Here is a 23,747-nt window from a genome sequence, read left to right as displayed (position 1 = left end):
CAACAATTGATGTAAAAATCTAAAGATTCTTCATTCACCTCACTTAAAATTAAGGAAAAGGTACTTAAAGAATACTCTGAAATGATTGGGAATGTGGATTACTTCAGGTTTTATTTTTAAAATCATCAGATATAAGATCAAGACCCTTATTTTGAATTGGTTTTTATTTTCAGTTTGAAGGAGTAGCTGTTCTTTAAAAAGTGTTTAGTGACATTCATTGTGGTCAGTTACAAAGCTCAGAAGCTGTAGGCCATGAACTTAAGTGTGTTTTCTTTCCTGTTCTAGTTACCGGTTCTCTAAAGTAGTGAGATACTTGATCTTGAGAATTGGGCTACTGGAGCGCCTGAGCAGAGAGGGAGTGGTTCATATTCAGCATTACAAAAGACAACTCTCTCTTTTTGAAGGGGATTACTTTGACTAATTTCCAGGTACTGGGGAAATTCCAGATTCATTACAAGTTATGGGATGGCTATTGATTATTCATATGTTGGTTTCAGACTTGGTTTTGGTTGTATAGTAAGACTTTGAGTTCTCCACTTTAACAAAAAACACACACACACAAAAAAAAAAAAAACCCAAATGGAAGTTTATAGTTAAGACTCAACATACATTACCTAAAAGTTTTACTAGAATTCAGGAGGCAGCAGCCTCACTGGCCAAAACATGCATACTTAAAGATTAAAATAACTTCTGAAAGGGTATGTGTATATGTATATAAAGGAAAATTGGGTGCAGTGAATTCCACCTTTTTAGGTAACATCATTGCACACAGTATTCTAGAAGTTTTCTGTATTTATTTATAATATAGTTCTTGAGTGTTGCAGTGGATAAATGTCTATTTACATTGAGCCATATAGCAGAATTCACAGTGAATGAGACATTTGAGTATTTAGAATTCTCTACAGAATTTTTGCTTGGTTTCTGACTAAAGATTTAGGAAACCATTCTGGCTCATATAGATGTAGTTTGGTAGATATTGGGGCTTAGACGGTCATTATTTTCCTTCACTAAAAGTTTACATGATGTCTCTTTAGGCATTAAGATTTTTTTTTTAACTTAATATAACTTTTGGATAAGTATTATAACCAGATGCACCGTAAGTGTCCTTTTGAGTCCCTTCCTCTCCCAAGGTTCTGATCTCTTTGGAGACTATTCCTGGTCTCACCCTTACACCCCGTCATTCAGCTAACACTTCTTTGGGCAGTGTAGCACTTTGGCATTGTGCTAGATCCTGTGCTACACTAATGAATATCACATTGATTCTATAAATAAATTGAAAGTACAAAATTAGCCCAGAAGAAGGAATATTAGTTCCCCCTTAACCTACTAAGGAAGATGTAACATTGATTATCAGAGGATAAGGGGATTTCTAACAGAATATTTCAGGGAGTACATGTAAAGCTTCACCCAGTCCATTAAACTATATGTCATATACTTTATATATATATATATATAATATATAGAGACTCCTAATTAAAATTCAGTAATAACAACGTCCAGTTTCCAGTATAACATACACAACCACTCCCAAGCCCTTGAGGAGCAGATATTAAGCAGTTACTTCCATCACGACACCGTTTGTGTAGACACTTACCGTACACTTCTTTTTAATTAGTTCTTTGGGAGTGGTGTGCAGTGTGCTTTGTTCATGTTTTTTTTTCTACGCTCCCCCAACATTTTCCACACCCCCTAAGTTTCTGTCCTTTTTTAAAAAACTGCTTTTTAAACACCTCTAGCCCTTATATTTCGGGCTGTGTGACCTGCCACTGGAGTATGACCACTTCTCAGTGACCACAGTCTTAGAGAAAACTGTCTCTCCCCACCCCGCAGTTACCAGTTGTCACTAGTTGTTGGCTGGGGGTGGGACTTCATGCCAACTTCCCTTCTTTGTGGTGGGATTTGGTATGGCTATTGCTTGCCCTAACTCTGGCCCATCACTTTCTTACCATTTCTCCTGAATCAGTAACTTTCTACAAGAGCTTGTTTATTCAACCTTGTCTCATCATTCTGTCATGAAAACTAAATTAGTAGATGCAAAAAGATTACCATGTATACACCAATATAAATTTGGTTATTCATACCAAATTTCTATTGTCCCTGCCAATTTTGTGCACTATCAGCTTGCATGGAGATCTTTTGTTTAAGTATTTAAATATGGAAGGATTTAGCCTAGTTGCCAAGTACATTGCCTGTTCATTAACATAAGCTGCTTACTTTTTCTGCTTTTACACTAAGAATTAAAGATACTATTAAGAATCTCTCATCAGATTATTGCTTTAATTTTTAATTAAAATAAATGCATTGTACATGATGATAGTAGTTTTTTCATGACATTTTCAAGCATGATATTACTTTACTTTTAATATGCTCTTCAAAAATCTCTCCTCTGTTGGAGGAACAAACTCTAAGCCTGGTAACTATTAAAACAAAACATGGCTTAAGCCCTATTTATTTTATTGCTAGCACCCGGAAAGCTAGAGGAGGAGGATGTGGATTCAACCCTGACTATATAATAGAACCACATCTCGACAAACTTATATGTCTGTGTGTCCCACTATCAGTACATTTCCTCACATTTGGGCCCCATTTTATTACAGATAATTAGGAGATGTAATTTTCTTGTTTTTGATGTTTGTCAGCGTCAGGTGGTTAAACTTCAGTAAATTAACAGAGACAGGTATCGTGTCCGAAATTGCCAAAAGAAATAGATTTACTAATACTGTTTGTGCGTTTGGTTTTTCTTACAATGTGCTCATACATATTTAGCCTTGGCTGAGAACACCATACATGTTAAGAAGAAGCTGGAGTTGTTTTGTCTAGTTTCATACCAATGGGAGCATTTAGGCTACATACAACATTAGACTTTCAAAGTATCTGAGAGGCTAAAAGGGTAATTTCCTACTTGACCTGTGAAGAAACAGCACATGGATGTATTTAAGGAGGAGCATTGTGTTTACAAGCAGCCAGTGTGAGCAGGTGTTTCAGTCATCAAAAGCTCTATAGTCTTTGAAATAGTCTCATATAACAACTCTAAATGATGGGTTACATGCAGTACTTCCAGACCAGACCGCAGCACAACCAAGACTAAGAAACTGGTTTCTTCTTTTCTCCCAGAATGATGGTATTGAATATGGATAGAACAGCTACAACATGAAGCACTTGGATGCTTCACCTTTATTCGAATTATGTCCTGAAGTTTGTACAGGACGTTACAGTAGTTACTCCTTACTTGATTGAAAGAGCCTAACTTCTCATGTACCAGTGTTTTCAAGATTCATAGAAAACTCTGACATTGCTTTAGTTCTTAAGCTATTGTGATTTGTATATTAGTAAACAAACAGACTAGCTACTGGCTCTCTGTGTTCCTGTGCGCTTGGAAATTGTTGGAAAAGTAATACTTGAAAGTTGTTAATACATTATATTCAGCAGGTTGAATGTTTACAGTTAAATACTGGTTATGACATGTCCATTGGTAGTATAGACCCCCACTTGTTGAAAGTATTTGTATTTCATTCTTTTGTTTGACAATGCTGAATTATAGTTAGTTCAAAGTGACATTTGTCCTTGTGAAAATAAGTGCTAGTCTAGAAAGTTAGCAGGTTCGCTGCAAAGCCGATAGAAAATCAGGGGTAAAGGTGGCATATTTTCAGTACATTCTGTCCTGCTTCTATCCTTGGGCTTTTGAGGAACTTCTGATATAATTCATTATAAGCAAAGAAAGATTTATCTCATGTGGTAAGATTTCATTTGACAAAAATGAGTATTCTGTGCTAAACATTGAGCAGAAAAGAATAAAAGCTTGGAGAATAAATACACTAGTAAAGACATGCAGAACATTTTTAGTAAGCATGTTTATTATTGTGCTTAGTCTAGTGCTAAATGATACAAACATGAAGGCTGCCATGGCGGTCACAGCCCACATCACATAGACTAGCAACAGCTTTCCAACACTTTATAAAATCAGTACTGTACTAAGTAAAAGTGACCGCTAAGCAGTATGCAAGCACAGCAGGAAACATTGTTGAGGATCTGAGAGCATGTCCCCAGCAGGATACCTAGGTCTCATTCAGAGAGTTAGGTGAAGCTGTGTGTTCACAGTGAGAGGAAGCATAGAGGTCAAGTGGCCTGGCCAGCAGTGAACAAAGCAAGTCAGGGCATTGTCAGAAAGACAGGTGAATAAAAGAGACTCACCTAAGAATTGGGGGTTCTAGCATGAGTATAAGGGATTGTTAAAGCTTTTATAACAAAGCAGTAGCACATTTCAAAGGTCACTGGTTACAGGTAGAGAGTTAACTTTTTTAAAAATTGTATTTGGAAGGCCTTAGAAGTTAAGGATACATGTGAGTAATTAAGTAAAAATAACATTCAGAAATTATTTATGTTTGAAACACTTATCTTTGAGCTGTTTGTAGAACCGTATATTTGGTCATCTGTGTAGGTGTAGTAATAGGCTGTCGTGTAATGCTGCATTTATATAGCCCTGACCAAATCAAATATGAGGATTTGGAAACTAAGTGCTGGTTGTCAGATATTACAACTGTAATCCTGTCTACTTTGCGTTGATCCAGCTTGTGACAAATCAGAGGCTTTGCTAAGTAATAACATCTGTGTTCTGGTTTCTTCTTTCTTTATTGCTTGGCCTTTCCTCCAGTACTGGGTTTGTAATTAAAAGCGAAATGTAATACAAAGGAAGAAAATGAAGCTCAGGGTGAACATAGATTGTTGAAACATAAAAGGACTTGGGAAGAAACAAAGGAAGTGTCATTTCCCTCAATTGCCTTCTACACTATAAGCTACCTGTGTGTGTGTGTGTGTCAATACAAAGAAGACTTGTATACCAGAAGCAGATATAAAGGACTCTGAAGGCCTGCAGAGCCCAGCCGGAAACACAGAGTAACAAGGGAGCCTGGTGCCGTGCCCTGAAATACTAGCTGCTCTAGAGACCGAGGCAAGAGATAGTGAGCTCAAGGCCAGCCCAAGCAGCCTAAGAGCTCGTCTCAGTACCCACAGTACAGTGCGAGAGTGGAGTTCACTCACAGTGTGCACTTCCTCTCAGGTGTCTCAGAGACGGTGACGGGGGGTGGGGGGGTTCAGAACAAGAAATTCTGTGATACTAGAAAGTTTCCATGTTCATCTTGAGAGTTGGGGTAGACTGCCAACCTAGACAACATTCAGATTGTACAGATGTTATGATGACTCAGAAAACAGAGGTTGAAATAATTGAGACCAAAAAATGAGTAATATAATTTACTTGAAAGAACTAAACAAGAGTAGAATGTGCGTATTTTGGTGTTTTGGCCAGATGACATAATACAGTCATAATTTGCATTATCTGTATGGAGCCAGCAAGCTGAGGCTTTCGTAGTTACAAAGTCTACTTAACTTAATGCAACTGAGTGGCATGCCAGCTCTCCAAAAACTCGATTTCCATTAATAGTGAAACTCATCAATGGATTTTTAAAGCCTTACCCGCAAGCACTTTGTCACTTGACAAATACATTCCTGCATGAAAAGATCTATGTGGTTATATATATGACTCGCATGATTATATGTGTATGCGAGACATTATATATATGAAGTGTTAGTTAATAAAGTAACATGACGTTCCCTCTGAGGTCAAATTATATGGCAGCATCAATTTAAAATTATCCCATCCTAAGGTAAAATATTGTGGGAAATATATTTCTACCATGTTTAAAAATTTTTTTAATCAGGAATTAATTCAAAATAAAGAATTTGAGGACTTTGCTGTTTTTATTTGTTCATAAAAGAAAATTGAATTGTTACTATATTAAGAATTTCAAAAGAACACACCCAGAGTTTACATAAAATTTGTTCCCAGTGGGCTTTACTAGTCAGTACCACCCTTCCTAAACACTGCTACCAGCCAGACGACAGGTTTAAAGTTGCACCGTTAAAGGTAAGGCCTTGGCTGCACTAAGTACAGTTGTTCTTGTGGTACCCATGAGGTATTGGTACCAAAATCCACAGGTACACAAGAGTTTTATGCTAGTGGCTTACGGTTATCACATAATCTATGTCTCCTCCTGCACATTTTAAACCATCTCTAGGCTGCTTAAAACATCACCTTTATAGTGTACTGGCTAAAGACTTATGACCAAAATTTTTCCTTCAGTATGACTATAATTTTTTCCCAGCTGTTTTCTTACCTGCAGTTGATTCGAGCCCATGGAGACTACCTCTTTTAAATTGGTTTTTTTTTTTTGTTTGCACGCTATCTGAGTTTTTACCTACTCAGGGTAATTCTCAGGTGCCTGCGATGAATAGACAGTCCATAATTTCTACCACTCAAATAAAAAAAGAGAAAACAGGTAGTTTGCTGTGGCTAAAACTAGTACAGACTTTGCACCAACAAGTATTTTTATTTATTAGTTACTAAAAGTTTGGGAAATGAATAACTTGAGTGTTTTATAGTACCTAGTACGAGAGACCACTTATATTTTTCCATATATGTGATAGTAAATCAATTTGTTTCACTCTTCATTTTAACATTTTAAGTATGTATATGGCTTCTTTTACTTTAAAATATATTTTTGTTTCTTGCAGTGTTTAAGCAACACGCCTCCACTTACTGAATACTTCCTTAATGATAAGTACCAAGAAGAACTGAATTTTGACAATCCCTTAGGAATGAGAGGTGAAATCGCTAAATCATACGCTGAACTGATCAAGCAAATGTGGTCTGGGAAGTTTAGCTACGTCACGCCAAGAGCATTTAAGGTTAGTGTGGTAAACTTAGGGGTTTTATTTTCTTAATGTCTAGAAATAGTCTGGAGAGGTGTGGCTTGGAGGTTGTAAGTTCCAGAAAAACCCCTTCCAGAGTTTGGTTCCCAGCACTCAGGTCAGACGGCTCAGGAAAGCCTCTGTAACTCAAGCTGGAGCGGATCTGATACTCCCCTTCTGACTTCCACTGCATGTGCAAACACACACATGTATACACATAATTAAAACTAAATCTTTGTTATGAACAAGGCTATCAGTCGAGGGAAGGAATAATAAAGGGAACAAAACAAAAGACCCTGGTGGGGTTTAAAATGGTTTAGAATATCTTTGGAAACCCTACATGAATATTTCATTTGTAGTAAAGAACTTCATTTGGACAGGCCACTACATCTAAGTAATCTAGTTTAATCCTTGTGGTCATTGTAGACTATAAAAAACAAACAAACGGAATGAGAGTAATTTGCAAAACACCCATCATGTAGTCATGAATGATAATTTCCATGTAGTTTTCCACTTAGATATTTGTATGTAGTGAGAAGTTAATATAAGCCACAGTCTTTACAGGTAAGTGGCATTCCTAAGACATCTACTAGAAAATATTTTAGTTTTCTTTATTTGGTTTTTGGTTTTTGGAGACAGGGTTTCTCTGCATAGCCTTGTCTGTCCTGGACTCACTTTGTAGACCAGGCTGGCCTGAAACTCACAGAGATCCGCCTGCCTCTGCCTCCTGAGTGCTGGGATTACAGGAGTGCATCTCTACACCTGACCTAAAAAATATCTTGTTAATAATCATCTATGAGTTCTTTAAAAACATGAAGTCAGAAGTGAAGAGGTGACGCTGCAGTTAATAACACCAGCCACTCTCCAGGGGCCTGGGCTCAATCCCAGCGCCCACATGGTAGCTCCTCACCGACCATCTGTAGCTCCAGTTTCAGGGTACTGCATGCAAAGCTTGCAGAGACAGTGCAGGCGAAACAGCCATGTATAAAATGAGACTTCAAATTTTAAATATATGGCTGAAAAATAAGTCACCCCATATATGTGTGTGCAAACAAAATAAATAAATGTAATTAAGAACAAACTTAAGTTTAAAAAAAAAAGCAACTAAAAAAATCAGACTGTTGTTCCATTTATTATTTTACCTTCTAAGCTTTGGGCAGACTTGGCAAACCAACTCTCAAGAGCTTCACTTTGCTAGATTTTTTTTCTCTTTAAAATTTCAGTACATAATACACATTAATATCAGGCCTTTTTCATTCTTTCTGTGATTCAGATTACATTTTTTTAAAGTCTTACTTAAAAATTCTTAGTACTATAAGGACTAAGAAAAATGTAGAGGAACTGTAATTTGCCTATTGACCATCAGATTTGTCCTCTTGTTTACAGTGGCTATATAAGAAATTGTAGTTTTTCTTTAGTAACTCCGTAAATTGCTACTCATCTTTAAGTCTCCAGCATTTCACAATGTCTTGTGTAAAATTTGACCATATTTTTTCTTCATCATGTCAGTGTTTTTGAAACTTAGAAAGTTATTTCAAAATGCTTTTAGATATATATGTATATCTAAGTCAGTATATATGTACATACTGTATTAATATAGCAAGGATGAGAACATGTCTCTTGTTGTCTGCCAGTCACTATAGGAAGACCTATAGCTAAATAATGCCAAAACAGTGAAATGCAGATTAATAACAAGTCAGACCAAACAATGATGAATACATACAGAGGTGTTTTTTACATGTATGTACATGTATTTTTTTTTTTTTTATTTTTCAGTGGATTCTTGCTCTGTCACCTGTGCAAATCTCAAATCTCTTTACTCCAGCCATCCCTGTGTCTACCCCTACGTTCTGGGAGCACAGGCTTGTCCTGTGCCCAGCTCTGTTTTCAGAGAGGCCATGTGTTCTATTTTGTTACAGATAAGACTTTCTGGAAATTAAAAACAAACAAACTACACACGCGCGCGCACGCGCGCTCGCACTCCTGCAGCATATTGGATTTTTCCTATTCTGTATAAACAGTCAATTTGATTCTTCACAAAAGTAGTTTTCCATAAGGTTTCACAAATTAACAAATGCAGAACCACATTTCTAGGGAAAATGCAAGGTTTGATTCCACCAAGCCTTTGATCACATTTTCATCAATTAGTCACTGCATTCTTTGTTTTGTGTGTTTCAAAACTTCTTATTTTATATGATTGACACTGATGTCACAACCAACCCTATAACTCATTTCTTAGCAAAATGTATCTAATTGTATTTTCCCCATAAAGTACATGATTACCCCCTATGTTTATGAACTAGACAAAACTTTGGCACTCTGCTTGGGAATAGTTTCAAACATTAAATAGCCTACCAGGAAAGCACAAAAGTACAAAGAAGATAGCACTAAAAAAATTAACAAAATGATGCTAAAACTGAAAGGCAGTGTATATATACTTCTTCCCCAGAGGGCAATATATGAATCAGGTAGCAAGCTTTTCACTGGAACATATCTTCAAATGATTTAAAATGTACCAGTTTTACTTGAGGCATATGAGTAGTTTTTAATAAATAGGTAAATTCTCAGATGTAGATTCATGAAGAATTAGAACAATTGTGTGCTTTTTAAGGAATCCTGTCTCTAGCTGGCTTTGTGGGTTTGCTTGTCTTACAGACACAGGTAGGACGTTTTGCACCTCAGTTTTCTGGATATCAACAGCAAGACTGCCAAGAACTATTAGCTTTCCTATTGGATGGATTACATGAAGATTTGAATAGAATTAGGAAAAAACCATATATACAATTAAAAGATGCTGATGGGAGGCCGGATAAGGTAAATGATTGAATTTCACACTCTTATTGTCATTGTTACAATTTTCTAATACCTCTTAGTAACTTGTGTTTATTTTCCTTACAGGTGGTTGCTGAAGAAGCCTGGGAAAATCATTTAAAAAGAAATGATTCTATCATAGTAGATATATTTCATGGCCTTTTCAAATCTACTTTAGTGTGTCCTGAGTGTGCTAAGATCTCAGTAACCTTTGACCCTTTTTGCTACTTGACACTTCCATTACCTATGAAAAAAGAACGTAGCTTGGAAGTTTATTTAGTTAGAATGGATCCCCTTGCTAAACCTATGCAAGTAAGTAATTTCTTCTTTGTACTGTTATTTAGTGATAGGACTATTTTAACATTTGTTGGTTTCTCCAGCATAATTCAGTAATAAAGTTTGTAGTATAATATATTTTATAAGCTGCGTACTCTAGAAATTACAGCTGTTTAGAATTGTTGAAGGATGTCCTAGAAAAATTAATTTCTTCATCACGTCAAAGACAACCAAGATGTTTTTGTTCTTACAATTTGGGATGATTGTTTGCTTACAAAGATTGATAGATAGCAGTATTATTGTCTATATTTTTCTATCAAGTTTTTAAATTTATTTATTTTATATGTATGGGTATATTCCCTGAATATATGTCTGTGTGCCACCTGTGTTCTTGGTACCTATGGAGGCCAGAAGAGAGCATTTGATCCTCCTGGGCCTGGGGTTATAGGTGCTTGTGAGTCACCATGGGAGTGCTAGGAATGGGAGCAGCCAGGGCTCTTTACCACTGAGCTATCTTTAACGCCCAACTACTGAACATTTTTGTGTTGTAGTTTTTTTCCTGGTCACTTCTAGAAGTAAAGCTACTATTATATTTTTAACTCATTATGTGATCATATATTTAAATAGCAGTAATCTTCAGGCATTTCAACAAGTTTGATGAAAAATTAAAAATATGTGGTTCAGGGCCAACAAGATGTCTCAGCAAGGTAAAGCCATTGCTGCCGGGCCTGACAGAATTCAACCCCAGGACTCATGCAGTAGCAGGAGGGAACCTACGCTCGCAGGTTACCCTCTGACTGTCACGCTCACAGTGTGGTATGCACACATGCATGCTCACATATACAATTAACACATTTTTAATAATAAAAATAATGTGTTTAAATAATGTTCTAGTCTTTAATGCTTTAAAGTATTATGTTGTGCTTATTATTCTATGCAAAATCTGTGTGGTACACATTAATGTCAGTTGTTGGCCTGATTCCATTGTCCAGTGCAATCACTGGATTCCATAATGTTTTGTGAGAAAAATGCTACATTTTCTGTTTTTAAGTCATTCATTCCTTTCACATTTGACCCTCTTGTAGTGAAATGAGCTCTGTTTTGTTCCTCTGAACTCTGTTGTAGCACTTACAGATTTTGTTTTGACCTTTATTTTTCATTCTCAGCTACAGAGCATTGTAGGCAGGGAGGTTACACTTCCAGGGCTGGGATGCGGAGACATGAATGCAAGAGTTTGTCTAGATTTGTATTACTCAGTGTGTCCCCGAAACAAAGCAGATTTGTTCTGATTCTAGAAGATTATTTTCTATAAATTTCCTAGGTTAGGGTTCTGGCCAAACATCAGACTTGTAGGTGTGGTATAGAAATTAAGTCTGTATGAAAGTATGTGTGGACAAATTTACCATTCAACCTCAACTGTTGGAGTGTATTCTACTTTTAGTAAGAACAGTGTTTGTGTGATGTTCTTAAGATGATCAGGTCCTTCATTGAAAGTGAAGCAAGCCTGCACCTGTGCTCAGGGTTACACTGTTGGGATGCATGGCAGAATCTAGATGGGACACTCAGTGATCATTCAGTTACATGTTAGACTGAAGAGACACTGTCTGAGTTAGAGGTTAAGCCGTGGGCTCCAGAAGGTGAGGGGTTGTTAGGGGAATGGTAAAGGACTATTTTAGGGGTTGGGGGATTAGTTGTTTTTGTTTTTGTTTTTAAAGACTTATGTATATTTCAGCACTTAACCAAGTTAAAGTAAATGGAGAAGGGATAATTGCTGGGTGTGGGTGTCAAAGGAAGCAGAAGACAGAATTCAGACCTGAGTGCTAGGATCAGGTGTGCATGGGCAGAAAGGCATGTCTTCCCATACATAGTCTCAGAAATGGGAGCAAACAACCTCTAGATTCAAACCAGACCTCCCCGCCCCCCCCCCCCCCATCAAAGTAGCTTCTGTTTTCTAGGTGAAGTTAGTGTTCTTCAGGTAGTGAAATGAGAAAAGTGAAAAGTGGTGAAGATTTCAGATAGTTTGTGTAGACTGAACAAGCAAGTAAAACACAGAATTGTTCCTGAGCAATGGAAAGAGGAGAGTTGAATTAGACTGTCATTTGTAGCACACCAATGCTAAAGTTGGGAAATTTTCTCCAGCATATACAAACAGCTATGAGAAAGTTCATGTCTTTCTTACTTACTGTCACATAGTGCTGTGACAAGGCACCATGACCATGGCAGTTCACTTAAAGGAAATCATTTCATTGAGGCTGGCTTACCGTTTCAGAGGTTCAGCCCATTGTTGCTGTGGTGGAAAACATGATGTCATGCAGGCAGACACGATGCTGCAGATGTACCTGAGAGCTGCCCCCGCATCCACACCCACGTCCACACCCACACCCGCATCCACACCCACGTCCACACCCACACCCGCGTCCACACCCACGTCCACACCCACACCCGCGTCCACACCCACAGGCAGCAGGAAGAGGAAGCCACTGGCCTGGCTGAGCTTTTGAAACATCAGAGCCCACATCTGATAACAATCTTCTTTCTTCAAGGGCACATCTCCTTAATCTTTTCAAATAGTGCCACTCTCTGTTGACAAAGCATTGAAACATAGGAGCCTGTGGGGGCCATTCTTACTCAGACCACCACAGTTCAGCAAAAATAGAACTGAGAGGTAAAGACACTACAGGTTTTGTAGCAGGGTTGGTGACATAATAAGAAAGTAGGGTTTAGCTGAAAGGACATCAAAACATTAGAGAGAAAACCATTCTATGGACTAGAATCTCTACACAAACCAAGAATGGGCAAGAAGTGACCTGTTAGAGTTCAAGATTCCAGAAATGGAACCATTTCAGTGATGACAGGAAGTGTGCTGTAGGTCTAGGTCTGCGAATCAGAGACCCAAGGGAGAGTACAACCAGCGGAAGCCATCATGGTGGGCATTATTGCCCAGGTACCCACAGGATTAGAGCAGTGCACTGAGCCACTTGACTATAGGAGCAAGCACAAGCCCAGGCCTAACTATTCATTGTTTTTCCAGTGTAATAAATTCACTACAATTTTTTGTTTGTTTTTTAGTACAAAGTTATTGTGCCCAAAATTGGAAATATACTAGATCTCTGTACAGCGTTGTCTGCTTTGTCAGGAGTACCTGCAGATAAGGTGAGGTGTTTCTGATACTGAACTATGTGAACTGGTCTTCAGTTTCTCAGTATTTAAACCAGCTTAACAGGCATCTATTTCCTTTTAGATGATCGTTACTGACATATACAACCACAGATTTCACAGGATATTTGCCGTTGATGAGAACCTCAGCAGTATTATGGAGCGGGATGACATTTACGTGTAAGCGTGGTGTCCAGTCACAGTCTGTTGGGGGGAATCTGAAGAGCTGGCGTGGAACTTAGACTCTGTGGTCTTTCCTGTCCTCGTAGGTTTGAAATTAACATCAACAGGACAGAAGACACAGAGCATGTGGTTATTCCTGTTTGTCTGAGAGAGAAGTTCAGACACTCGAGCTATACTCACCACACTGGCTCCTCACTGTTTGGTCAGCCTTTCCTTATGGCTGTACCACGAAACAACACTGAGGATAAACTCTATAACCTCCTACTCCTGAGAATGTGGTAAGTGCCACATAAGTATAGTTATAAAGAACAAACATGGTAGAATAAAACATAAGATCGCTAAGGAAAGCATTGTGTAAGGTACTTCTGAATGTTAATCAAGTCTCTCATTCAGCTTTGTTTGGACAGATGGCAATGAGGCATAGTGGCAGTGCACGCCGTAGGCCCGGGTCTGACCCACTGCATGAACTGGATACATGCCTATAATCCCGGCACTTTCGATGTGGACTTAGGACAATCAAGAATTCCAATCCTGCTTTTACATAGCAAATTTGAAGCCAGCCTGAGCTACATGAGAGAGTGCCTTAAAACCCCCAAAATAAATAATAAAGTAAAAGTAAAATTATAATCTGATGCATTGACTTGGTCACATAACATACATTACTGAGGTTATTTCAAATGCAAAAACATCAACTCTTAGCTGTTTTACACCAGAAGTTTATAGTTGGAAGTTTTACCTGATGAGTAACTAATATAAGTACAAACTGGAAGCCATAGTAAGTGCCAAATGGCCCTTTTTTTAAATGCATGCAGCTAGATCAAGACCTCATTGCAGCCATTGCATTTGAAAGGATAAGCTTTTGTGACAGACGGTGAGACAGTGTTCCTCCTCCACACCGTCTATTCATAAACCTTCATGGGAGTAAGGTAATGGCAACTATCATTAGACACTTTTTTCTTATTCTTTATAGCTGACGTTTTATGTTATTTTCTATTTACGAAATCATATTTCTGACCCACGTATGATGATAACAGTGCACAAACCTAAGTGTCCTTCCTGGCAACCATGCACAGCATCTACATGAGGACCATTCATTAAGCTCTTACTTTAAGTTGAGAAACATTGTACTGCACTTTTAACCCATAAAACATGGAAAACCCAAGCTGAAGAGACGGTTCAGTAGGTAAGGTAAGGACAATTGCCACCAAGGCCAGCAACCTGAATTCAGTCCCTGATGCCCATGTGGTAGAAGGGGAGAACCAGTTGCTATAGGTTGTCCTCGGACTTCTGTCTCCAAACACATGATGTGCATACACACACATTTAAATTAAAAAGAATAAAAAAGAGCATGCAGCCAGGTCGGAGGCACACACTTTTAATCCCAGAACAGAGTAGGACAAAGTCAGGAGAACTGTGTGTTCAGTGCCAGCCTGGTGTACATAGAGAGTTCCAAGCCAGCTGCAGATAAACAGTGAGACCCTGCCTCAAAACAACAAAACCTAGGGCTGGGGGGCACCGACAAGTAATCCCCTTTTTTATATTAAAAACTATGCAAATGTAAATTGTTTCTCAGCTTTATTTACAGTGTGAGGTCTTGAGTTTGAAGTAAAGTGGTTTGTTTTCTTAAGTCAGATGGAAACGTAAGTTAACAACAAGCTTGTTACCTCATGTTACTGCAGCCGCTATGTCAAGATGTCTACTGAAACGGAGGAAAATGACGGACCCCTGCGCTGCTGTGAGGACCAGAATATTAATGGGAATGGTCCAAATGGCATACATGAAGAAGGGTCACCAAGTAAGGCTTTACTTACTGTGTTCTAAGCACTTCTGATCTAGATAGTATTGACAGTGTGCGGATTAGTAAAATAGAGCACATGAGTAGACAGAAACTGAATGTTGAAGGGTAATACAGGTTTTATTTAAAGATCTCTATTTAAATACTCAGGTGAAATGGAAACAGATGAACCAGATGATGAGTCCAGCCAGGATCAGGAACTCCCCTCGGAGAATGAAAACAGTCAGTCTGAAGATTCCGTTGGAGGAGATAATGATTCTGAAAATGGATTGTGTGCTGAAGAAACTTGCAAAGGTCAGCTCACGGGACACAGGAAGCGGCTGTTTACATTCCAGTTCAACAACTTAGGCAACACTGACATCAACTACATCAAAGACGACACCAGGCATATAAGATTTGATGACAGGCAGCTCCGGCTAGATGGTGAGTATCTGTGAGAAATAGCTTGAACCCTGAACTTGCAAGTAAAGTATTTTTTAGCTGATGGCCATGAAATTTAGACTTGTCATGAAAAAAAAAAATACATATCTATAATAAGTAATAATCCAAAGCCTCAGTGTCCTCCTATAGTGACAGTTTTTGCTAAAATGGGCTGAGTTTATGTATGCTTAAGCTTTGTATCACTTTTTAACTCTCAGATTATTTCAGTGATTTGGAAACAGCTCTTTACCCTGATCACCTAGCGCAAGTAGAAAACATCGCTGTTTCATTTCTGTGGTATATATGCATGCATTGAGACACACTTAACACTAAGGGCTTGTGACATTTTTAATGAAAACAAAATATTTTTTTCCACCTTAGAAAGATCTTTTCTGGCTTTGGACTGGGATCCTGATTTAAAAAAGAGATATTTTGATGAGAATGCTGCTGAGGTGAGCCCTCACTCACTGCTTCTTAGCTTTTCTTCTACTTTCTGTGACTATGAGACTTGCTCATGCTCTTTACACTCGCTTGTACAAATACATTGTTTTAGATGAAACACAGTGTGGACCTTTTTACTCCTTAAGAGAGAGTTAGTTTGAGCATGCTTTCTAAACTTGCTCTGTACACCTCTCAGCCGAAATAAGCTGTTTGATGCTTCTGAAAGTCTGGGTTCTCATTAGACTTGATAAGATGTGTCACTAAGACGACTTCCATTTCGTTTGTTGTCTTAACTCAAGAAATACTTCTCTTTAGGATTTTGAAAAACATGAAAGTGTGGAATATAAACCTCCAAAAAAGCCCTTTGTGAAATTAAAAGACTGCATTGAGCTTTTTACAACAAAAGAAAAACTAGGTGCTGAAGACCCCTGGTAAGAAGCGATTGTGACTGGGTCTTTCCTTTAAGGGTTTGTTCTGATCGTGGTGGCAGAATATTAACTAAGTTTTCTTGACATTTTAGTAAGATTTTTATGTAAGTTCTAGTCTAAAGAGGGTGCTCATATCTTTTTTAGAGCATTACAGTGGTAACCTTTATTCTCATGACTATATTTTCTTTTCTCTGATAAACCACTTTCATCATTCTTTGAATGTTTACTTATCTATTTATAATGTTTAAGCTTATCTGAAAAAGTACAAGATTAAAATAATGAAGAATTGCTTCCGTGTTCATCTATGTTAGGTGTGCAGTAATTACTCTGGTAAAATGTACAGCTTCCCAAACAATGATTTTTGATTTGTAGTTTCATTAATGCAAATGATGTCTGTGGCTCTGTCAAGCTTTATAATTTCCTTCCTTCTAGGTACTGTCCAAATTGTAAAGAACATCAGCAAGCCACAAAGAAATTAGACTTGTGGTCCCTGCCTCCAGTGCTCGTGGTGCATCTGAAGCGATTTTCATACAGTCGGTACATGAGGGACAAGTTAGACACTTTAGTTGATTTTCCCATCAAGTAAGTTTAAACTACTCAGTAAGCAACCCTTTTTTCAAATGTTTTTTATTTTCTTATTGCAATTTAGTAAATATCTGGTAGATAGAATTAGACCAATTTAAACCTTGAAGTTTTGATTTATTCTAGTAACTTGTTAGAATTAGTATTTCACAATTTTATTAGAGATTTTCCATGGAGGAAAAAAAAACTGCTTTTTTTTTTTCCCCCTTAAGATACAGTGTAACTGAATCTATATATTACATTGCCTTAGGTAATGGTGCCATTTATATTCTAAAATACTTTGTGGGCTTAATGGTTCTATATTTTTCTAATAATTATTTTATCATTTTCCATTAGTCAGATGGGGGGAGAAAAACTGATAGAAACGTATAAGGGAATGCTGAGAATAGAATGCAGGTGCTGTCCTCGATGTTTCCTTAGTACATGGTTTGACGTCGTGTGTGAAGAGATAAATCTGAAGGCAGAAATTTAAATAATTAAAGAGGTCTGAGGGCAACATCTTTGTGGGGTATTTTGTTTGGTTTTTAGTTTTTACTACACAAAATTGGAAATTGAGAAAGTCAAAGCATTGTGTTTTCATTTAGTCAGCAAAAAGAGCTTTACATAGTATTACACAGCAAAGAACGGGACACTCTGCCATGTGTAAGAGGACATGACGGAATATTTTCATACTCTGCCAAATTTTACTTGAAGTAGTAGACATGCTAAAGACAGATATATTTACAAAGGCAGTTGGAAGGACATAGGTAATGTGAAATTGAAGATAGTTATTGGGCTCATTTAACTGGTATTTATAGACTGAAAACATTTTTGCGGTGGTTGAGCATAGAAGGGTCAGAGCTGAGCATATTAGTGTGTACCTCTAACCCCAGTCCTGGAAGCAGTAGGGTCGTGATTGTGTTCAAGGTAACCTGTGTCTAAAATCAAACAAGGCATTTTTCTCTTAAAAGATTGGGCCATAAAGTTTTCAAGAGTGTACCATTTTAATGATGTAAATATTGGAAAGCTAGATTCAGTAGCACTATATTTAAAACTGAGAACTGGGGCTGGAAAGATGGCTCAGAGGTTAAGAGCACTGACTGCTCGTCCAGAGGTCCTGAGTTCAATTCCCAGCAACCACATGGTGGCTCATAACCATCTGTAATGTGATCTAATGCCCTTTTCTGTCATGCAGGCAAGCACTGTGTACATAATAAATAAATAAATGTTGAAAAAATATTTTTAAAAATAAATAAAAATAAAACTGAGAACCATTATTACTTTTTAATGGTCCAAACTTAAGAATGATGCTCAGAAGAATTTTGTTCCAGATTTATGCACAATAGATTGTCAACAGTCTATTGCATTCAAAAGATGCTACCCTTTCCAGTATGTAAGTCATTCAAACCAGGAAAGCATGGAACTAAAAAATTATTTGTTGGGTTGGTTTGGTTTTTCAAAACAGGGTTTCTCTGTATAGCCTTGACTGTCCTAGAAATCACTCTGTAGACCAGGCTGGCTTCTAACACAGAGATCCACCTGCCTCTGCCTTCTACATACTGGGATTAAAGGCATGCACTACCACTCCCAGCTGAATTCTATTTTGTAATAATTTATTAATTCTTTGAAATCTTCATACAGTGTATTTTGTCACATCCAGGACGCCCCCCGAACCCCCCCCCCCAAATCCTGCCCTCTACTGCCTACAACGCCCTCCCTCATGTCCTCCTTTTTCCATAAGATTTGTTTGTTTTTATTTTATAGATGTTTTGCCTCCATATATGTCTATGCACCGCATGTGTGCAGTGACTGCAGAGGCCAGAGCTGCCATGTGGGTGCCAGGAATTGGACCTAGACCCTCTGGAAGAGCAGCCAGTGCCCTTCAGTGCCGAGCACTCTAGCACCATCACCCCCGTAATTACAGGACACAGTCTTGCAGTAAATGTCCTAGTCCTCTGACACTTGCCTCCGTCCATGGTGTTCTGAGATTTAAGTGCAGGTTGTGTAGTAGATGTAGTAATGGGAAACAAACACTCCACAGTTGGTCTGTTGGTCTCTGCATTTGACCAGTTCTGACTACAAATAGTTCTCTCTGCAGCAAAAAGAAGCTTCTTTGATGAGAGTAGGAGTGCGTAGTACTGTTTTGAGCTTAGAGATTATACAGGATTAGGAAGGTGGCAGCAGTAGGTTCTCCAAAATTTTAATTTATGAATGTTCATAAGAAAGTTGGTTTTCATTTTCCTTGTTAATTTTTTCCTCCAGAACACTGACAATTAATTGTGGTAGCATGAATACAGTAATCAGAATAACATTGGGTGTCAAATCATTAACCACTAAATATGGATTTCCAAACACCCAAATTTCAGGGGTACATGTATCATTTGTTTGTAAGTTATCTCTAGGTAATTTCTTGTATAAGAGGTGTGTGTGTGTGTGTGTCTGTGTGTGTGTGTGTTACTGTATTAGTGTATAGTAGCAGAGGACACTAGAATTTATTTCTTTAAAAGAAAAATATTTCATCACTTTTAAAGAAAGCATGACTTACTTGATTTTCTTTTTAACAGTGACTTGGATATGTCAGAATTCCTAATTAATCCAAATGCAGGCCCCTGCCGCTACAATTTGATTGCTGTTTCCAACCACTATGGAGGGATGGGAGGAGGGCATTGTAAGTTCACAATCTACCTTTTAACCTTTTCCAATCTGTAGACTATTTTCTATAAAATAGCTAATACATATTAAAGTAAATAAATTGCCAGGTGTATCTTGCATATAATCATCGTTCAGTACTTACAAATGAATGAGTCAGCTGTATGACTTTTATTTTAAAAACTAGTTCTACAAAGAAATTAGCTAATTCTTCTCAGCCAAAGGCTCCAGGAGAAAGCTGTTGTCTATCCAAGGTGTTTCCCCTCCCCTCTCCTCAGCCTCCCTCCTTCTACCATGTCTGGGTCTGCTCTTGTAAACCCTGCTTAGTTCTTACTTGGAGCAGGGGGCCTTTGCTGCTCATCTCAGTAGCGCTCTTGATTTGGGCTTACTCAGGTTAGTTCATGGCTGTTATTTCCACTATGGCATTTATCTTTCCACTTCAAATCACACTAAATTATATTACTACTACCCTAAGACTGAAAAAAGTCAATATTTATGGTCTGTTCCCTGAGGGTCCTTTTAAGCTGCCCAGAAGTGATGTTTCTTGGCATAATAGTGCTCAGATTCACTCAGGCTGACTACGACAGTTTACACTCTCTACTTGGTAGATTTTCATTCCTGTGATGTGCCCTTTTGTCATATTGGATGCACAGTGATTTCATTAGCTGATTAGAATTGTTAACAATTTCATTCATAAACTGAAAGTCTTTTTCTTTAATATTTTTTCAGTTTGAAATTAGATCTATGGTCCTAAAATAAGTTACATTGATTTTTTTCCCCCTTTCTGAAACAGCTAGGACAACAAGCCTACTAGGAGTCTCCATCACGCTATGGGCTTTAGCTCATGAGTTATTCTAGTCATGTAATTATGGGCAATCAGTCTTCTTTTTCTTGTTGCATACATTTAGACAGTTTTACTTCTCTAAAGTGTACCCACTTCACCCGAGTTCTGGCTACTCAAGACTGGCTCTTCATAGTCTCTCCTAAGCTCTATTTCTGTGGGTTTTATTATTCTTGTCTCACTACTACTTTTTAATCAGCCTCTCCAAAGCTCTGTCTTGCTAATGCTTTTGAAGAATTTTAATAATTTGTTTGTTTATTCTATCTCATGGCTCCATGTTTAAGAATGTGTTTCTTGTATAGGTGCACTTGTATACCCTGAGTTCTCTTGAGTTCAGATTGGCAAGCTCACTCACATGCAGTAGTGTCGCTCAGCTGACCTCATAAAGATTTAAGAAAGCACGTAGAAAGCAAGGCATGGCGCTGTCGGGTACTGGGTCCTAGAGAGAGTACAGAGCAAAGACACACACGGCTGTTTAATGCTGAATCTTAGTGGTTAGAAGGAGGGAAAAGATGGCTGAGGAGATACACAAAGGAAGCCTACACTGTGTCTCAGCCCCTCAGCAGAGCTGACGATTAGCTGGTGTATGTGCAGAACTGTTTTTGGGAAGTGTTCTGTTAGTGCATAGGAGTTCTGAGTGACTAGGTATGCAGAGCGTAGAATAAAGAAGTAGCACTTTTAAAAAATCTTTCCCTTGTTCCTGAACTATGTTAAAGACAGAAAAAAATTTTTTAGTGTGTAAAAACCACAGGTTACTAAGTAGAGTTGTCAGACAGGAAAATGTCACAGGAAATTTAAATAAGTAATCGTAGAAATTCTAGACATAGGACACAGAAATAGTCGTTGATTTAAGTCCTAGCTCTGCTACTTAACAGCTACACTGCCTTGAACAAATTGTCCTTTTGGAGGCCTTAGTTCTCTATTTCTACAGGGAGAACAACAATGATGATAACGATGATAATAAGAATAATGACCTTAATGTAGGCACAGTACCTGTCACATAATCACTGCATAAATAGTAATGATCGCTAATTGTCATCAGTATATTTTATAAATTTAAAAAATCATAGCTATATTATTTCTCTCTGTAAAAAGTCACAAATTTCAACTTAGAAAAAAGTATTTCTTAGGCATTTAATTACTAGAAATTATTCTAAAGCTTGAGCTCATCGTGTCATTTAGTAGATAATTCTTATGTAGGTGATTAGAGTTTTGAGGATTACCCCAAATGCCATAGATATTCCAGTCATGGAAGTAATTTTATATATATATATATATTTTTTTTTTTTTTTTTAATTAGATACTGCTTTTGCAAAAAATAAAGATGATGGAAAATGGTACTATTTTGATGACAGTAGTGTCTCCACTGCATCTGAAGACCAAATTGTGGTAAGTATGTCAAGAAATAGAAAATTGCTTGGGCAGGAATTTATCTTGAGAATTTTCTCATTATGAAAACCATAAATTGCTCTGGGAACATTTTTTTTGCTGTTTTCAGATGAAACAAGTTTCTGGTGGGAAGTTGTTTTCCTCTGGAGAAGAAGGTGTAGCACTGAGATTCTCAGGCCCAACCAAGCGTTGGGATGCTAGACACCCCATGCTCTTTTAAGTCATATGAGTCTCTGAAACTTGACATCATATGACAGTACAGGAATGGCTAAAAGGATTTGCAGATTTTTTTTTAAAGGTTAACTCTGGTACATTTGTAACTGTAAAAGGTTAGCCCTGGGACACTTGTCATTTGGCCATGTTCTGATTAGTAGGAAAATGAGGACATTCTCACTCTGCACTGGTATTTGCTATGCCTCACAACAGCACATTTTTATTTATTAGTATTGATTGAAAGAAGGTGACTTGGTTATTCCATAAAGGGTTGTTTTTTCTCAAAGTTTTACTTATTAACTACAGTACTCTAATGAGTAAGAAATTTTACAGAGCTGAAGAGATAGCTCAGAAGTCAAGAACCCTGACTGCTCTCCAGAGGATTCAGGTTCTTTTTCCAGAATCCACATGTTGTCCACAGTCATAGCCCAGGCTAACCCCAGCCTCCTAAGTGCTGAGATACGACCTTTCATTCTTAGTTTAGTGAAAGATGGTTCTGGGGGTGGAACATGGTATCTTAAAGGGCTTAATGAGGCCTCAGAAGGATTTACTAGGAACTGGAAGAGAGTGGGTCTAAAGAAGAAGCAGTGTCCCAGAAAATAAACTTTATTGGAGAGAAGGCTGTGAGATCCTGAATGCTACTGAGAGGTGGAGCAGTATGACTGTAAAAGGCAGCTGGCTGACTAAGACACTGTTGGCTCTGCTGAAAGCCATTTTGTTAGAATGGTCTGAGCAGGTCAGGGGGCTGATTGTGAGGTGAGGGATGCACAAAACAAAACTTATTTTTTAAGCCAGAGAGAAATGTCTGGTACAGTACAGAATATTACAGAGATTGGTCAGGGATGGTGGCAGTGTCTGTGATTTTAGCATTTAAGACACTCAGGCAGGAAGATCACAAGTTCCAGACCATCTTGTACTACATTGTAAGTTCCAGACCAGCTTGGAGTGTGATGGTGGTGGTGGTGTTAGCTTACAGGATATTATATTTCATTATGACATTTTCAAACAAATTTTTGTTTTTTTCCCTTCCCTTTCCCCTGCCCTTTATACCCCTCAGTCCTCATAAGCCTCTTGTACTTACATGTCATATGTGTTCTTCTTCCATCCCTTTTCCACTGCCTGTGTCCACTCTCACATGCACTTACATTTGTGTATACAAACATACGTAACACACGCATACTTGCATACATTAAATACATACACACATACAAACATGCAAACATAACATACATACATAACATTAAAAAGTTAGGATCTGCTTATGAGGAAACATGATTTTTGTCCTTTGAATACTTTCCTAGATCGTTTATTTTCATGAAAATGTATTATTTCATTTTTCTTGCCTGCTGAATAAAATCCCATTGTGTATGTGTATGTATACCTCATTTTCACTATCCAGTCATCTGTTGATGACCATCTAGGCTGGTTCTGGCTGCTGTGAATAGAGCAGCAGTGAACATAGATGGACAAGTGTCTCTGGCAGGATATGTGCTCCTTGCAGATAAAACTGCTCATATGAGTTATTTTCATTTTTTGAGAAACCTCAATGCTGATTTCCATAACAAGCTGTACTAGTTTATACTCCCACCATCAGTTAGTGAAGGTTCCATTTCCCTAATCCTCAACAGTACTTGTCATTTGTTTCCTGATAACATTCAGACTGCAGTGAAATAAGCTCTCATTTGCATTTTCTTGTTGGCTAAGCATGTTTAATCGTTTTTTAACTTTATTGGCTATTTGAGTTTCTTCTCTTGAAAACTTTTGGTTTGAGGGTATTGAATTTTTGTAGTTCTTTGTATATTTATTTAGATTTCCACCTGTTTGAAATATAAGTAGCAAA

General features: G+C 37.8%; 1 protein-coding gene across 2 annotated transcripts in view; it reads left to right on the top strand.

Moving 5' to 3' along the window:
- Usp15 (ubiquitin specific peptidase 15) overlaps positions 1 to 23,747 on the top strand; it is a 91,603-nt gene that overhangs the window by 65,342 nt on the left and 2,514 nt on the right. For both annotated transcript variants that reach the window (XM_051170900.1, XM_051170899.1), the window contains 13 exons: positions 6,568 to 6,741; positions 9,400 to 9,558; positions 9,643 to 9,867; positions 12,901 to 12,984; positions 13,073 to 13,167; positions 13,257 to 13,448; positions 14,850 to 14,965; positions 15,116 to 15,388; positions 15,767 to 15,837; positions 16,142 to 16,257; positions 16,687 to 16,836; positions 19,380 to 19,483; positions 21,606 to 21,694. In XM_051170900.1, the coding sequence (XP_051026857.1) occupies positions 6,568 to 6,741; positions 9,400 to 9,558; positions 9,643 to 9,867; positions 12,901 to 12,984; positions 13,073 to 13,167; positions 13,257 to 13,448; positions 14,850 to 14,965; positions 15,116 to 15,388; positions 15,767 to 15,837; positions 16,142 to 16,257; positions 16,687 to 16,836; positions 19,380 to 19,483; positions 21,606 to 21,694 (1,848 nt within the window). The remainder of the gene's footprint in view (positions 1 to 6,567; positions 6,742 to 9,399; positions 9,559 to 9,642; positions 9,868 to 12,900; positions 12,985 to 13,072; positions 13,168 to 13,256; positions 13,449 to 14,849; positions 14,966 to 15,115; positions 15,389 to 15,766; positions 15,838 to 16,141; positions 16,258 to 16,686; positions 16,837 to 19,379; positions 19,484 to 21,605; positions 21,695 to 23,747) is intronic.

The sequence above is a fragment of the Acomys russatus genome, chromosome 28, assembly GCF_903995435.1.
Source record: "Acomys russatus chromosome 28, mAcoRus1.1, whole genome shotgun sequence".
Classification (NCBI taxonomy): domain Eukaryota; kingdom Metazoa; phylum Chordata; class Mammalia; order Rodentia; family Muridae; genus Acomys; species Acomys russatus.
Note: the sequence above shows the minus strand (reverse complement) of the source record. Positions and strands in the feature narration are given on the sequence as shown.